The following is a 19,142-nucleotide window of genomic DNA, read 5'->3' on the forward strand; positions in this document are numbered from 1 at the left end:
TGTCACATGATTATGATTTGTAAATTTTGAAGAATGAGTAGAATTCATCCTGTACCAATAGCAGCTGGCTTAGTGTGGCCAAGAGAAATTTGTGATTTTCATTATATGTTCTGTACAAATATTTCAGTATACTTTCAGATACCATGCATCAGGTGAGCCACTTGATGTACATCCTTTGTTTTCCTTACTGAAGAAAGGCATAAACAATTTTAAATCAATATTTTCAATTATATATTAATTGACAAGACAATCACAGTATTACTTTCTATGATTTCATTTTCTCTAAATTAATAAAGACAGTTCGATACAATAGTGACCCCATTTGGGGATTTTGAAGAGATAATTGTACTCTGTCATCATGAAAGCATTTGCTTATTTATTCATTTCATCTGCTAATGATAGTGAATATCCATTATTAGTGAGTATGGAAATATACAAATATGTAAATAATACTTGCTTAAAAATATGTTTACAAACACAAACTTAAATACTTATTGCAATCATAGAATATGCTTAACACTAGTTTAACTTCATGGAGGTGTTCAGTTTATGATTGAACTCCCAGCAATCCCATAGTAATTTAGAAAGAATAGTGTGCATAGAAGACTGATTCTTGGGCTTAACTTTGTAAGGATTAGGCAGAACATGTGGTTTCTCCACAACTTCATTTCAGCTTTTATAAAATAACAGAGATGAATTAGATTAGTAGATTTTAAATGGAGCACTGTCTTGCCACACCCAAAAGGAGTTATTATTTAGAAAAGAATGCATAGAATGGATTAGCAATTTACTGGATGGTAGGGTTTCTGCCCTTATCTATCCCTTTCCAATAATGGGGTTCAGGAGATACAAGTTATTCCATAGAACATGGATTAGTAACAATCCTGTGTGAAATTTCTGGGTTAGATTAGTGAAAATTAGGACTAATCTATAATCCTTGGTATTTCTAAAATTTGACAGTCCAGTGATCTTTTGTTGATACAGTAAGGGATTTAAATAATTACTTGTATATGCATTGGTTTATGGAGTACAATACTGGAAGTTCTGGAATTCTCAGGGGTGTACTTTGATTTCTAAGTCAAGTTCCTATTATATAGTTGGGCTTCTGTAAAGTAAGATTGGGTTAGAATATTGCCTTCTATGATTGAGTCTATGGGTAGGTTTCACTTAAAAAATAATCTAGGGAAAAAACCTATGGTGATAAAATAAACAAACAAATAAAAGTAGGTTGGGAATGAATACGGACATAACATAGACTTAGTATAAGAAATAATTTCAATATGTGTTTTAAATGTCAACTGGAAAGGGAAATTGAATAGAGCAAAAGTTTATCCTAAAACTCACTAACAATTCCTGAATTTACTATTTAGTGATGAATATAAAGTCTCTGTCTCCTGCAAGGGATGTCCATTGGAGGAAATTCCCAAATCCAGAAAGCAATGAGAGCCTCAATTCTGGTTAAAATATATTAAGATGATGCCTTTTCTTATCTTAACCTCAAGATTGTGTCAAGATGATCTAAGATATGTAAAAGCACACATTTAAAAATCTATACATGGTTAAGAAAGCTTCATTCCTCCTAATCTCTGTGAAATCAGTTTGAGAAATGAAAGTTTTAACAGACATGGTCAGAATTATTAGAAAAATTAATCAGTGATAATTTCAGAGTTCTGGTTAAAGTCAGTGGAATCAGTGGGGAAAGACATCATGTCTCAGCTCTTTCTGCTTTAGGGCATCTGAACGTGATAGCATAGCAGGGTGGTGGGAGGGATATTATTAGGAAAAGAAAGTAACTGGAGACAGAAGCCTAGAAAGGAAAACAGGAAGGCAAAAATAAACTACTGAGTTCTGTGGTTTATGGCAGCTCTACCCTTCTTTCTTTTTTGATAAGCCAAGATGAAGATGGGGGTCAGCAATTAGAGAGAGAGATTATATTTGAATAGATCTTAAAGAATTAATGAAGGAAGGATTTGGTAAAGGTGACATTTTGATTTAACTCTTGTCATCCATGTACTATTTCAAGTCACAATGCTTGGCATTCTGGTGCTTATATGGCTAGGAGTTTACTAGTGATTCAAGGAGTTTATCGTTTAATGGTTGAGTAAAATATGTTCATGGATACTGGGCTAAGAATGAGTGTGTGCTGAGAGAATATATATATATATATATATATATATATATATATATATATATATATATGTATGTATATATATATATGTATATATATATTCATAGTTGTATTGTCAAATTTTTTACCTCCAATCCATGTTAGCAGATCAAAAGTAATTGTTCATTGGACCAGGTGCTTTCAGATATATATACAGCTATGAGAAAGCCAGTGAGTTTCCCATTTATTGTATACTATATCATGAAAAAAGAGATACACATGGGTGAGCCTAAGCTATCTTAGTGATTTTACAAGTGAAAAATAATGTATAAATATAGTAACAATAGTTTAGATAGATATATTGGCTCTCCTAAATATCAGTGGGTAATAAATAATATATCTTACAAATGTGACCTCGAATGTCATAATAAGGTCTATTGGATTTGAACATTTTAATTAATATCTAATTTTCTATGATTAGCATTATCAATACAAATATGTTGACCTTTTCCCCTTTTGTAGTCAATTTATAATTAAATACCTTCTCTGATAGAAGAGAACAGGATCTGTCAATTGGTACAGTTATTCTTGTAACATTTTTAGCAAAATTTTCTACAAAGAACTTACAACAGAAAGCATAGATGAAAACTCAGGCAAAGATCTATAGATATTGCATAATCTATAGAGTATTAATTACAGCTAAAACCCTGAAATAATAGTAACAGATTAATACCCAAGCTATGTAATACTGTATCTGCTAGTTTTATTTTATTGAAATAAATATGAAATGAACCTATCAACAGAATTATTATTAATAATATTTTACATTAACAATACTTTTTCACATTTGAATTTTGAATTTTCTATCACTATAGCAATGTTCATTATTTTGAAACTTTGGTAATAATTTCCTTTTGTAATCATCTAAAATGTTTTCAAAGTAGATCTTAATTGAGTTTGGTGAGCAGTGTCATGTGATAGAACCTACTGGGTCTTACATATTAGCATATTTTAAATGATTAGATCTATTTGTTAATTCCTGATTGTGATCCTTTAAGAAAGAAAATTATTTCTTCAGTTATCCAACAAAAATAATCATGCCTTGAACTAGGGACTTTAAAATATTTATAGCAGGCTGTAAGAGCCAGTGAGTTGCTCAAGTTCTCAGTTTAGATAGCATGATAATAAAACCGTAGATCACAATCCATTGATTTGTCTATGCAAACATGCTCTCTCATAATATACTTAATTACCTCTATTTATGTCATCAGATATTTGTTGGTATAGAATGTGTTAGTATATACAGGTTCAATTTCACTTAAAACACAGTGATGCACTTTTCTGTGTTAAAAAATAACAAAAATAATTTATCTAAGAACAGAAATGAGAAAGGAGCAGATATAGGGAGGAAAAAGAAAGGAAATAAAAAAAGAAGACAAAATAAAATTGTCCAGAATGTTATTTTTGCTTTTAATTCATCTTTCTCCCCATATATTTTATAATTACATCCTTTCCATTTCAATTTTAATTACTATACTAGAGTCATGTAATCTTGAGGTAGAAAGATATTCAAGTAATAACATAAAGTAGATAGAGTAGACTGATACCTGAACCAACAGTATATTTTAACCAATCAGACTATTGTGTATACAATTCTTAAAAGTGTGAGCATGACATTAATCTCATCAATGAAAAACCAATAGGGCTATACTTGATAATGTCCTTTAATTAGCCTCATAAATTTGGGAAGGGTTTTTTTTTTTCATTTTTATCCTCAAAGCATCAGAGATAAACTAATGCCTTGCTTAATATCAAAAGAATGTAATCAGTGAAATGTCACCATTACCAGTTAAATTTATTTTTAAGTATTATCTCTTATATTTCTTGAAGTTTACTCTCATGAGTTTAAAATGAACAAATAAATCTATAAACTACTTTATCTGATCACCTTTGTTATAGATAGATGTTTACAATATGCTTATTTCTCTTTGTTAAGTTTTCTTTCCTCTTCAGATATTTTGATTTTAATAGCTCTTCATATCTTATCAGTAGTATGTCCTTTCTGTATTATAAGATGTACTGGTCCTTGACAGATTATTCATTCTAGTTTCCATGAATTATTCCTATTTTATTTTACTCTATTACAACATTGTAATGATAAATAAATTTCAAAGCTCCAGAATGGAAAGATAAAACTGATTTGAAGTTATTTTAAACCAACCTGTAGTACTTGGATTATTTATTTTCAATTTAGATTTTAGTGTAATTTGAATGTAGTGGCCATTTATCATGATGACTGCGATTACATATTCCATATTACCAAATGTTTACTCTACTGTCTGTGTAAACACAGTCATTATTATGTTAGTGTATATATGCACGTTGGAAGTACTATTTAATCAAAAGAATCTTACATTTTTAAAAAGTATAAAGTGTACCTGAGTGCATTTGAATGCTTCCAGTTTACAATGAATCAATTTGTAATTAAATTTGCTTTTATCAGCCTGTTATTGTTTGTAAACTTGTTATACATCACATTTAATGCTAAAACTTTAACAAAGCCTTAAACTTCATTAATCCTAAAGCATACAGCAAAGCACAACTAGCTGTTCAGCAATCTGAAACATTAAAAAAATCAAGGAAAACAAAGTGTTGTCTTTCTCAGTTTCTATGTCTCTTCTTTCTTTTGTGTCCGTTTATCTCTCCCTTTGATTATTAAATTTCCCTATGTTTTACTTTATTTGTATACTTTGTATGACTACACAGTCATGCTAAAGCTTTTAAGATAAAAAGGTAAGTTGAAAAAATTAAGCTTCAAAACCTATACTTGGTTCATACCTCCTCATTTGACATAACTTTTGCTATACTATTTTCTATATATTCTAAAACCTGAAACATATCTGGTGTGCACTAATACTGTGTGTTTTAATTGTTATTCCCATTCTATGGTCTTTAAAGTCAATAGAAGTAATTCATACAATAATTAAGGTGATTTATCCACCATTGATTTAAAATTATTTAAATAATTTATTATAATTCTGAATTGAAAAGGCAGGCATTATATTCTTTATATGCTTTAAACTTGGATTACTCAAGAGTGAGCTATTACGTTGTGGATTCTTGATTATATACCTTTCATAAAGTGTCATAAGAATTGCAAATTACAAAGACAATGAAGACCAAGTAATGACATACACAATTTTATTGGTCAAGAAAGTACTTTACATGTTAGAATTGTCATGACCTTGTGGTGAACCAGTGAGTCTTAAGGAAGGCATAAATTTTCCCAACCTCTTGTATCTGAACAAAGAGCATTAATCACATAGATGTCAAATGGGTGGTCTGATAGGCCCTGTAGCATAGCCAAATTAATTGGGTTGAGTAATTATGGATATTTTGGCTATAAAGTTGGTCACTGGTTAAGTTAGTTAATATATCAGATGTTCTACAACTCAATTTATATAATATGCTCCTTTTCTATACAAAATAAAACAGTTATATTTGTTAAGGAAAATACAGAGTAATGTAAGATATATTCCCCCAATGGAGGATTAAAAAATCTGCGGGTGAGGCAAAGTATAAACCATTCAAAGTCAAATGACATTGTATTCAAATATGTAAGATACTGCAACACAAACCTAAGATTACAAATAAATGAGCAATAGATTCATGATAAAGCATGTCAAAACCATCTCCATTAGATATTCTATTTCTAGATGGCTTCCTGAAAATTCCTCTCAAAAAACAAATCTGAGTGTGTGTGAATGACGTGGATATTTTACAAATTATCTGAATCCACTGTTTGACTATTATCAGTATGACATCACTCCTGTCACATATTTCCAATTAATAATGAGCTCTTGGTAATTTTCAAAGTCATGTTTATAATAGTTACTGTCAATCTGTACTGTTAATAAGGTAGCCATGAACCACATATGGCTATTGAGTATTTGAAATGTGGCTACTCAAAATATGCTGTAAGTATAAAACATAGTGGGTTTTGAAATCTTAAGATGAAAAAAGTAAATGTAAAATATTTGATTAATTTATATTGGTTTTAGGTTCATATGATACTATTTTGGATATATGGGTTAAATAACATATGTTATAATTAATTCCATATTTTTAATCTTTACTCTGGAAAATAGAACATTAAAAATTACATTTATGGCTCACATTATATTTCTGTTTAGCTGCACTGCTATAGATAAACAAAATCATTTGAATTCAGAGGAAATAATTTCCTGTAAGTTGATAAAATTTCAGGGAAGTATTTTTGTGAAAAGAATATAATTTCTAAAATGTAGCCTGATACATCATCATTCTGCCACTAATTGTATACTTTCAGCAGTGCAAAACTCACTACTTTAAAAATAGTGCTTTTAAAAAGAAAAAAATTGCAACATTAATCAATTGTTCCTATAGTAAACAAAATTTCAGCCTCCAATTAATTTCTGTTCATTGATTCTGGTTGTTCACTTTGGAACCACAGAGATTAATTCAAATCCCTAATATGCATAGTGACCTTTTAAACAAATGCAGAATAAGCTTTGATCAGGAAATCTAGATTCTAAGTGTACTCCTAATGAAATCTAAGTGTACGCGATCTTGCTTGAATACTTACTCATTTTGTAGTAGTGTTTCTGTAAATCTGTTTATATCTGCATATATTATTTTTGTACCAGCTGGTATTCAGGTCTTTTCAATTTTATACAAGGAAATTTATGTTATTTCAAACTCTAGATCATTCAAAAGATCCTTGAAACGTTTATTTTTATTCACTTAGCTTTTTTGGAAACCACTGTATTGTATACCTGAAACTGATATAATTATTTGATGTTGCATACCAACTCTACTTAAAATATTCATTTATGAGTGTACAGTATTTACTAGGAATGATCTGGGTTGAACAAGACAGACAACCTCATTTTCATGGGGTGTTGGTGGAACTCATTCTTCTTTGTGGGTTGTTGTTTTTGTTGTTGTTGTTGGTGGTGGTGGTGTGAGTGTGTGTGTGTGTGGTACAAAGCCCTATGAAATCCTCTTTGAGACCACCCTCCACACTGATGCAGATTAATTAACCAACAATTTTTGCTGTTCAGAATAACACAACTTTACCAAACTGAAGTGTTAATTTCTCCATGTTGACTATTAGAATTGCATGAGCTTGTCAAATACCTTGGTAAAATAAAAACTCCATGTCAACAAGCATTTATTTTATCCATTATAAGCAGTATGTTTTCAAAAAGGGAGGTCTTGAACTGAGCCAATGGATGAGTCTGATTTGGAGAGGAAACAATAAGAGCCAATGTTTATTGAGCATTTATTATGTCAGATGGATGCATAGAAAATAATAACCTGTATTTATTGAGCATTTAGCATTTGTGATATACCAGACAACATTCTAACATATTTGATACTCATAAAAAACCCTATGAAGTATATATTCTTCTTATTCTTATGTTATAGATATGGAAACTAAGGCTCAGAGAGGATAAATAACATGCTCTGGTTCCCTCAGCTATTAAATTGTGGAACTCAGATTCAATAGGCCTTCTCATTTAGAAGTTTAGGCTCTTCACCAGAACATTAGAAACATTCTGAGCACCTTAAGAAAGAGGAAACAGGAGCTCACCAATAGAACTGCATAAAGGACTAGAAAGGTCCTTGGGGCAAAATTAGGTGAAGCTGGATTTTGGACTTTATTCTATTTGTACTACTTGAACAGAGAGATAACAAAATGAAAGTCCTGTTTGGGGAGTATATTGACCTGATCCCAGTGCACAGGATAGAACTGGTGAAGTTAGAAGGAGATTATACCCCTGTGAGGATGTTGTTGCCTTAGTTCCTGAGAAAGGAGAAGAGACATAGTATCTCTAGGAATGGAAATGGTGAATGAATTGACAATTATTTGATATTTATTGGACATGAGGGTGAAGAGTTGAAAAATGACATCACACATGTTTTAGGCCTGAGTGACTGAGAAAAATGATCATCTATTATCAGAATGTAGGAAGTCGGTGTTGCAAGCAGTTTGGTGGAATGATAATGAGTTCATTTCTAGATATGTTGAATTTCAAGTGAGAAGTCAGCTGGCTGCTGAGGCATTTAGATAGTAATTCAAAAGTGAGGTCACAGCTAAATATGAATATTTGGGAGCTATTATGAAAGCTATGGTTAAATTTTTGGAGAGCATACAATTTATTAGGAAAAGAGAATTGAGAAAGAGATACAGAGGTCCAAGTTCGGAGCCTTATTTATTTATTTTTTAAATGTTTATTGTTGAAAGTTTTGCAGATGTCCCCTCACCCCCACACACTCTTCCAAACTCCCACCCCACCCCTGGCTTTCACCCACTATTGTCTATGTCCATAGGCTATGCATATATACATTCAAATTGGTTAATCTTTTCTTGCTCCCCTCTTCCCTCTAAGAATTCTCAGTTTGCTGCATGCTTCCATGTCTCTGGCTCTATTTTGTTTTTCACTTTATATTGTTCATTAGATTCCACATATAAGAGAGTTCTGAGGCTTTTAAACCATTATATTTGAGTATATGGAGAGAGGATAAGCTGAGAGGAAGCAAATATAGGAGTAAAAAAACAAAACAAAAAAACAAGCAAGTGGATCCATGTTATTTTGACATTTGGGTATTCAATAAAAGTTATTTTAAACATTAATTATTATCACACAGTCACATAAATGTGCATAGCAGTGTGGTTGCTCTTATTATTAACAAATGTGAATAACAATTCAATTATATAAAATACTGCCACATTAATTTTGTATAGCTTTTATTCTAAAAGTTATTAAACTTTTACTTTCATAACACTTTGAATAAGATATGGTTTTTAAATTTTGAAGTGCATCTATTATACACACATTGAGACATTCTTTAAGAATATTTAAAATGCTATTCTGTACTGGTTTAGGAACCTAATATGATATTTCAAATTACAAACGATTTTAGGATTTAAAAAACTAGTACTGAAAATCACTCAGGTGAAAAAAGAGCCCATAAATCTTTTCTGGCATGTGTAGAAGTGCCTAGAAGAAAAGTATTTATTCATATTGCATGTGATGATCATGCTCTGGTAAATAGCATTTGATTATTCACTTTTTTATTAGTAACTAAATACCTTTAGATATTTGTCTTATCCTTGAACAGTTATTGTCCTGTAGGAGATGCCTTCTATCTATTATAATAAAGGAAAACTGACTGGGAGTGTGATGGGGAAGAGGAGGTGGGGATCAAACTTGACAAATACAGTCATCCTGGCATAGGGCACTGAATTGGATTTACAAATGTAAAATGTTTAGTTCTATTAGAAAATAATATTTCTATATGACATTTTTAAGTTTTCGAAAGCTATCAAGTTTAAAATATTTCCAGTGTTTTAATGCAAAGAAATTGAGCACAGAGTAAAGATCAATAGAATATTTTAACTGAACTTTTATAATTAAATATTTCCCACTGCTTTGAATATGTTTGATTTTCAATATATTATCATTCCTAAGTCTACTTCAAATGTGTTCTTTTTAAAAAACAGTGTATTTTAAAGTTGTTTGAGATTAAGCTCCTTATGAATTTTGAAATTAAAGAAACTGTGATGTTTATAAGGTTGGAAAATATGTAATTCAGATCTTTTAATGTGAAACATTCTGATTTCATTCATTTGAATTTGTTGTGCTACCAAAGAAAGCATTTCTAGGGCAAGCTAATGGCATTGTTTATCTTATGAGAACATGCCTGTCAATTCCTCCATGCTAAAGATGTCATTTGAAATATCTGAGCAGATAGTCATGCACTTTTTTTGAGGATAAGGAGACAATTCTGCATTTTTAACTAAGGTTACTGGTATTTGATGAATGAGGCAATTTCTGATGAGACATATTTGCCCAAATGGTATTTATATCAGAATATTTAAAACAGGATCAAATTCAACTTGAAAATATTAACAATTAGCCCCATCAAATATATGGAAATTGACTTTTGTTGAAAAAACAGAATGATGAATTGAATTGTCTTGCATGTGTATTCAGCTCTGATAATGTTAAATGTTTGTCTTTATTTGCATCCTCAGGTACTTTACTAGTGTATTTTAAAACTTGCATAAAGTATAATATGGAAACATAATGCATGTCATTATTTTAGCAACAGGAGGTTGAACAAATATATTTTTGGTTTATATTTCTTATAACAAGTAATTTTAATTTAAATTAGCACTATCTTTTTTTTTTAGGCCTCCATTCCTTTGAAGGAATTGGAGCAGTTTAACTCAGATATACAAAAATTGCTTGAACCACTGGAGGCTGAAATTCAGCAGGGGGTGAATCTGAAAGAGGAAGACTTCAATAAAGATATGGTAAATTGGTTCTGATGAAAGTGTGAATGAACTAGGAGTGAAAATAAATAAATATTTGGAAAGAAATTACATAACTCAGGCTACCAACTAAATTATCAGGCCATACCTTGCACATTTTCTGATTCCAATGATTTATAACAAATGAAAAATATTATTGTTGAGCTATTATTATGAATGACAAAGTACTATAGTATGGCCATATAGGAGCACTAACAGATTCTGATAAATAGCTCAGCAAGTTTGATTTGACCTGTACTCTTTTCAAACTCAAGAGGATAAAATGTAATGAGGATAAAAGAAAGATCAGAAAATAAACTGGAACTTAACTATCACTGATGGCTGAGCTTTTGTGTCAGTCATGTTTTTGGTAATACAACATTTATTTAAAAGAAAGGGCAATCACATACAGTATAAACATCGTTTGTTAAAGTTTACCACGATTGGTTTTACCAAAAAGTTGAACAAATATTATAATGTGTATATAAAATACATAAAATTTATGCTGCTTATTTCATGGGGGTAAAAAAATGTAACCATGTGGGCTATTCCCAAACTGGTAACTTCTTTATTCAACCCTGATAATTTCAAAGTGACTTTTATATTTATTTCTGGCTTGAATATTTTTGTGTCACATCCCTTTTCACTGACTTTTTTTTCCTCCTCCACCCTTTCACATTTTCCTTCTTTCACAGCCATCACCTATATGGCATCCTTAAACTTTACATATATTATTCTAGAGATTTCTGACATGTATTGATCCTAGAGGCTTCTCAGACAATGCTTGAAAATGACATCCAAAGGCAGAATATATATATATATATATTTAAATAATAGGCATGCAAAGCAATAAGATAATTATTTCCACAAATCTCAGTTCCCACTGGTATCAATTCTGGCTTCTGGGAGCTGCCTGAATCAGTGTTCCCTGTGTAAGGGCTTTGGGGGCCTTGCCAACTCAGCTCCTGGAAAGAAAGACAAGAAGAGGCTTTCCAAGATGCTGAGTTACAACTGTCTCTACTTCATGTCAAAGAAGAAACCCAAGGGCACCAAGTTGAAACAGTTTGCTGCTTACCTACCTCGGGCTGATCACCGCCTTTGGCCAATAGCTCTCACCGGGTTTAGGGAAAGAAATTTTCTTGTTTATTTTTTATCTTCAGCCCTAGGAAATGTTGCAGACTTTTAAAGACATGTTAAAATAAGGAAGGTCTTTTTACATGCTATAAGTATACACAGGGGCAGGCAAGGGTATGTTTATAGTTGTTTGTATGATAAATAGTATAATAATGAATAATACAAGGATAAGTTTTGTTTTGTGTACTCACAACTGTAAGCATACTTTTGCCCAACCCTGCATATGTCTGTGTTACATTATTTCAATATACTAGTAACTGACAAATTGCACATAAAAACCCCATTTATTCAAAAGAAAAATAGTTCCTCAGTTGTGTGTAGAAGTTTAAATATGTACAATAGATTTGAAAATGTGATATCTGACTCCATGAAGAGTTATACACACACATACGTGCATTTTTAAGAATTTTCTTATATTTGTTATTCTTAGCTCATCAGATTACCTTGCAGGATAAACCTCCTTGATAGAAAGTTTTCATACATTGAGTTGAAAGAAATATAAGAAACTGGACATGAAATATTACATGGTTACATATGTTAGTATATTAAACCAGAACTTATTCAAATAAATTCAAAGTACATAGAGTAAAAATATTTTTGGAGTCCAAATAAGCAAAATACATATAAAAAACATTTAAAGTGATTTTTCGAATGTGTATTTAAATACTTATTTGATTGTATTTTGTTAAAAATAATATGCACATATGACATTTTTAAGAAATGATTTGCAATACTTGACAGCAATTTAACACACCATTTTTTTTTACTAATGTCCTAATATTTATCATGAATTTTGGACATTTAGATTATTTAAATCAGAGATTATTAGAAATTAGTGTACATTTAAAACAAAAAGTTTTCACTTAAAAATGATTGTGAAAATTTTAAGATTTGTTGCCATCTCATACTCACACATCCACATCCATATTCTTATATGGACTACTTAGCATTATAAATGACCAGTTTAGTTTACTTCTAACATTTTCAATTTCTAAAAATATACTGAAAATCAAAGCCAAAAGAATGCTTTCACAGCAATTCAGGACTTGTCTGAAATGATGAAGTACCTTATTCTCCCATCTGCCTACATATACCCCTTATCAAATGTGTCCTTTTGAACTAGACCAGAGGAAACTTCTTTTAAAAGTAAAAGTATAACATATAAAAGAAAAACTGTGAGCATAGTCTCTTATCATAACATTCCTTGAGAGTTTCAAATTGGATTTTTTGTGTTTAAATAACATGTTTTATTATCTTTGTTAATGATGTACAGCTTTTTTAAAAACCAAAATGAAGACTGTACTTGTTGTTTTTAATCAGAGTGAAGACAATGAGGGTACTGTAAAAGAATTGTTGCAAAGAGGAGACCACTTACAACAAAGAATCACAGATGAGAGAAAGCGAGAGGAAATAAAGATAAAACAGCAGCTGTTACAGACAAAACATAATGCTCTCAAGGTATTAGAGCTAAAATTATAATATACCTTGCCTGTGGTTTCTTTTCATATGTAGGGTAAAATATATTGTGCATAAATAAAGTCTGCTTAAGAATTTTACTCACCAGAAATACATTATTTCCCTGTTCAGTCTGTGTGCTTTATCTAACATTTGTGAGTGGTGTCTTTAATTTTTAAAGATGTGTTGCTTAACAATTTTTAGGCTTTTTTTTGGTTAGACAATTTTTGCTTAATAGAAATCCAAAGATATGAAAATACACCATGTGTAGCATTTCTGCATTTTGTTTTCTACTGGTTTATTCTTAGAAATTATGTTTACATTTATCTTGAAAACCCTGCTTACCTGCCAAAATAACCAATATATATTTTTGGGCTTTTTGATTCTTGTATGTTAGTGATTTTATTTAAAATATGTCCATTTTTTGTTAGCCCATAACTTATTTAGTAAGGCCTGGGATTCTACTTGAATTTTTCAATAAATTTAATTTTCCCTTCAAGAGTCACTCTGCAACTAACTAAGCATTTGCAAGAGTCTAATTTTATTTATGAAGGAATCCTCAAAATAATGTTCATGTTCTTGAAGAAAAACTGGTACTCTCTTTCTAACCAGTGATAGTGTATTGCTTCAAGTACCCGCATGATTCATGTGGATTTGTTCAGAAAGGACATAATAAAGTACTGGTTTCTCTATAGTAATATGTGGGAGGTTCTTGAATTGATACTGGACATGTGAAGAGTTTTGTGGAATAATCCCTTTTTATGTGCTTTGCAATCTTCACTATTTGCATGCATGGCTGATTTTATAATGCTGTTAATAGTCCAACTTCTCATTGTCAATCACTCTATTAAAGCTATGTATCTGTGTAGGTGGATCCTACTAGTAAGTGGATGGGGTCTGCTTTCTATATGTCAATAAGAGTATAAAATCTTTTCCCATATAGCCAGACAACCAAATAAACACTGCTGAGAAAGTAATTACACAATATTGTGTTTTCAAGTAATCCACTAGGAAAGTCTAATTGGCCAGCAGGTGTTCTGAAGGTAACTGCTGAGAAATATAGTAAATACAAAAGGTCTGTTTCTAGAGGGAAAACAAGAGCAAGCCACAGTGTGCTCAGAAAAACAGAAATCTGTAACTCACACTCTTCCAACTGTGACCAAGCTTACAGACAGGAGTATCTACACTGGTCATAGGATGAGATGTGTCTTACAGAATAGCAGTGTTTAGTGTTTATCTGGTATAGCTCTAATGAAATCTATAGAATATCTCTAAATATTTTTACACAGTACACATCACTTGTGCTTAGTAAACCAAAGGAGTTTCATATTGTATGAGCAGAAGCCATTTCTTTTGGAAAACATTTGAGTTGCGTGATGATTAAGGGACTATTCAACTCTCATTCCACGTGGCTGTGTCTTGATACCTTTGAAAAAAGCAGCATTCCATCTGGCTCATCCCAGGCATTTATTACCTCCACAAGAGATTTAGAAATTCAACTAAAAATGTAAACTGCAGCAAATTTTACATCCCCAGTTTTAAACAAAATGGAGAGCAAAATGTATATTATTATTGAAAATGTGTGTTAGAAGCAGTGAATGAAATTCTACTCCACTTGCCAAACCAATCTACACCACACAGTTCAGTATATATGTCAACCTGCCATTGTGTCCAATTCTGATCCTTATAAAATAGTTCAAATAAGTTAAAAACCTTCTAATATAATGAATATTTTAGCAGTTCTTTGAGACTCGTTATTTTCTTTTTCTCCAATTAAATCTATACATGAAGCCCTAATTGCTACTGCTCTGACAAAATTAAAGCTGTATTCTGAGCTCATACATTCCCTCATGTCACCATAAAATGGTATTTCAACAAATCTTATTGATCAGAGAAGATATTGGTTGTGCTTGTACAGAGAAAAATAATTAATTGCCCTATTATTGACTTATTAAATCAGCCACCCTTATTTATCTCATCAGGTTGATTGGCAACCATGTACTATTTCTTTGCTTTTTAAAATAATGCATTATTTTGCATTTGGAGCATGGTTGGATAGAGAAAGAAGTTGACCATGCAAGCCTTGAAAGGAAAAAAAAAGCATTTTGTATACATGCATATAAGTACAACCAATGGACACAAAACTCTGGGGAGGGAGGGTATGTATGGAAGGGGGGGCAATGTTAAAATATGTACACAGATAATAATTTAATAAAAAATACTTAAAAAATAAAAAGAATAAATTTTAAAATCTAAAAAAAAGCATTTTTATAACATTGAAACTGTCATTTTAATGTACACTCATGGGAATACCATTTTCACACTTCTATGTATACTAGAGGCCTGGTGCATGAGGTTCATGCACTCGTGGGGGTAGGAGGTCCCTCAGCCCAACCTCTGTCCTCTCACAATCTTGGAGCCCTTGAGAGTGGTCCCACTGATGGCTTAGGCCCAAACAGGCGGACATCCTCAGTGTTGCCACGGAGGTGGAAGAGGCTCCAGCCACCACCACTGTGCTCGCCATCAGTGAGCCCAGCATCTGGCTGAGTGGCACTCCCCCTGCGGGACCCCACTGATCACCAGGGGAAAGCTCCTGCATTGTGCATCTGCCCACACAATGTGGTCATTGCATTATAGTGACTGGTCTTTCAGCTGTTCAGTGTTTTTTCATAAACCATTTTCACAGGGATTTCTAAAACCAAGAATTAAGTTACTTTACCACATAGATTTAAAATGCTTGTGTATGAACCCAGGGTGCAAGCTATACATTTTAGAAAATGTTAACCTATTTTAAAAGTCAATTACAAACTTAGGTTTGTACAATTGTCTAGTTTGATCAATTGTATTCATATTAAACTATTTCAAATAGATTACATGATCATTTAGTTCACGTAACAGAATTTCTAATAAGTTTAAACATGCCAAGAGGAAATACTTTAAGTTGGTCATTCAGATTTCTTAGCTTCATGGTTTTGCCACATAAGTACATAATTTGATCATCTATTCGTATGTTCAGCATTTTAATGGAAATTTAATCAAAGTTATACAAGGAGGTGAGGGACTCAAATTATTTTTGAATAACTACAGCCAGATGTGTACTATACATATATATTGATATTTTAATAATATCTGCACCATGAACAGGATTTGAGGTCTCAAAGAAGAAAAAAGGCTCTAGAAATTTCTCATCAGTGGTATCAGTACAAGAGGCAGGCTGATGATCTCCTGAAATGCTTGGATGATATTGAAAAAAAATTAGCCAGTCTACCTGAACCAAGAGATGAAAGGAAAATAAAGGTAATGTTGTTTTAGAATGTCAATCCTAGATTTTATTGCTACCATTTTATTTATTTAACTTGAACTGTGTGGATCATATTTCAAATGTTGATATGGTTATTTATTAGTGTTCACTCTGACTTTATGTATTTCCTTGTATTGTATTTTTTTAGTATATGTATTGTATTAAGTGTTTTCAACTGACTTAATGTTGAGTGAATAAACTTTTATTTTTAGACAATGTTCAATTTAATTAAGAAATGTCATGTGTTTTCTGGTAAAATTGTAATTGACTTTGTGTATCTTTGTTCCAGATGAACAAATATCTTATTGGTATATGGACGGCTTCTTTCTCATGTTAGCACATTCATTTCATCAGAGCATCTTCACACATCACTGTCAAATCTCTGTAGATGTATTTGCATATTGTCTGAAGATGTTTTTTATGTTCTTTCTTTACTTTTTAGTTTGCTTCATTCTCTGTTGAATTCCTCAAAATTTTATAAAAAGGAAATAAAAATTTATTTGATCACCCTCTAAATTATATTCTATATGGATGGTCCCTAATAATAAAAAAATCACTCCAATTTGGGTTAACCCCCAAAACAGCAGAGGAATTGAGAAGAAGAAAAATATTAGATCAATTTAAATATTTTATTAATTAGGGTATCTAGCTAGAACTGAGCATTCAAAGGATAACTGAAATAATATTTGGGTTCTCGGGTGAAGATGAAGTAATGGCTTCCATATTTGTAAATTCTGAAAAATTGCAACAGCCTATGAAATTTCTGAGGGAAGTATGTGCTGCTTATAGGTTGGTTGATATGGTTAGCTAACTGCCCTGGGCCCTGTATTGGTTTTGCTCAATAGGAAATTGATCGTGAATTGCAGAAGAAGAAAGAGGAGCTGAATGCAGTGCGTAGGCAAGCTGAGGGCTTGTCTAAGGATGGGGCCGCAATGGCAGTGGAGCCAACTCAGATCCAGCTCAGCAATCGCTGGAGAGAAATTGAGAGCAAATTTGCTCAGTTTCGAAGACTCAACTTTGCACAAATTGTGAGTTGTTACTGGCAAACCCACGTATGTGTTTGCAGCTGCTACTCTAATAACAGTGGCCTACTAACAAAACTGGAAAAAAATAAAAAAACAACAAAATCTGGGTGCAATTTCAAACTTCTAATATGCATTCTGAAAGTGAATAGTTTTCACTCACTTTGGCTTCTGTAACACTAGTGGCTAATTTTTCAGATTAAAAATATGATAAATTAACATAGGAAGCAGCCCCTTACTAAAATTGAAAAAATACATATTTTTTCTGCATCATTTTTCATAACATAGGCAGTGTAATTTGTCAATTTATCATACATTTACTTTATTTCAGTGTCTAATCAAAAATTGCTTTCCTGAGATCATCTCATGCTACTTTTGCTTTCTTAATGTATACATGAAAAATAATAAATATTTTGTGAATCATCTTATATCACCTTGCATAAGCCCTTCTATCATTGACTTAAAAAATAATAGCTTAGTCCTCATCTACTTAATGTGTTCAACAGTTTATTAGAAGAAATTGATGCCTAGTTAAGATGGTTGAAAATTGATAGCAGATGGAAAAACTGTTAAATATTGTGACTACTAAAATATCTCAAATCAAAGAAAAAGGAATAACTGCTACTCTTTCAAAAAAGTGGCTAGAATATTTGTGATTCTGTCTTTTAAAAGGTGATTGCTAAGTGGAAACTGGGTCTTCTTAGCACTTCATTTGTAGTAGGCATATAAACCTTAGGGATTTTTTTAAACACATACATGTTTTCATTCTGTTCTGAGAAGTTGTAAAGTGAAGAGGAATGGTTACCACTCTGTAATTAGGCTAAGAGAGTACTCCTCCCAAAACCAGGATATCAGAGCCTGGAAAATGAGGCTTTATAATTGTAGTAGATTGAATAATATGAAATCAACAGATAGTCAACCATTTTTTACCTATATAATGGTAATTCCATTTATTTTAATCCATAGGTAAGACTTTTGGGGGGAGGGGCTTCTTATGTGATATTATTGATTCCATTTAATATGGTGTATATTTGAAAATATGTCAGGGCAATTAATATAACTATTACGAGCATATAATTCTGTTACTACTTCTTAGTAATCAAAGGAATATATACTTTGTATTATTGTGACTTCTTTTACGTGTTAGAAAAATCCATGAATACACTGCTTTCTCTGAAATCCAATACTCTAAGATTTAGTAGCAGCTGAATATTTTGAGACATTGGACGTAATACAATGCATTTAAACTATTGATACATTATATATATATAATTAATTTCAGAGAGGAAGGCAAAAGGAGACAGAAACATCAATGATGAGAGAGCATCACTGATTGTCTGCCTTCTGTACGCCCTCCCTGGGGATCGCGCCCACAACCCAGGCATGTGCCCTGCCTGGGAATTGAACCCTGACCTCCTGGTTCATAGGCCAACACTCAAGCACTGAGCCACATCAGTCAGGCTAAACTACATTACATTTGACCTCTAATTCCACCTGATTGCACTTTTCAGATCAGATGTTAGGACCGAATAAGTTAAGCTTACAGTAGAAAGCCTGTGTTTGTGAAAGCAAAAAGAATTGAAAGATTAGACAACTATAAAGAAAATTCAAGTACAAAATGTTTGCTTTGATTTAATAGATCATTCAAGGAGAAGTCCTTTGCTTTTAATTATCTGACTACTAATTTCTCCATTCTAATTATCCTCAAATATTAAAACACACTATATGCAGGATTACATTTTTTACAACCTGGTAAAGGTA

The 19,142-nt window shown here is 31.8% G+C and overlaps 1 protein-coding gene across 3 annotated transcripts in view; it reads left to right on the plus strand.

Moving 5' to 3' along the window:
- The window catches only part of DMD (dystrophin), a 2,141,216-nt gene that overhangs the window by 858,779 nt on the left and 1,263,295 nt on the right, over nucleotides 1–19,142 (plus strand). For all 3 annotated transcript variants that reach the window (XM_084869361.1, XM_084869360.1, XM_084869362.1), the window contains 4 exons: nucleotides 10,350–10,472; nucleotides 12,924–13,061; nucleotides 16,203–16,355; nucleotides 17,205–17,387. In XM_084869361.1, the coding sequence (XP_084725487.1) occupies nucleotides 10,350–10,472; nucleotides 12,924–13,061; nucleotides 16,203–16,355; nucleotides 17,205–17,387 (597 nt within the window). The remainder of the gene's footprint in view (nucleotides 1–10,349; nucleotides 10,473–12,923; nucleotides 13,062–16,202; nucleotides 16,356–17,204; nucleotides 17,388–19,142) is intronic.

The sequence above is a fragment of the Pipistrellus hanaki genome (genome assembly GCF_964339955.1).
Source record: "Pipistrellus hanaki genome assembly, chromosome: X".
Lineage (NCBI taxonomy): Eukaryota > Metazoa > Chordata > Mammalia > Chiroptera > Vespertilionidae > Pipistrellus > Pipistrellus hanaki.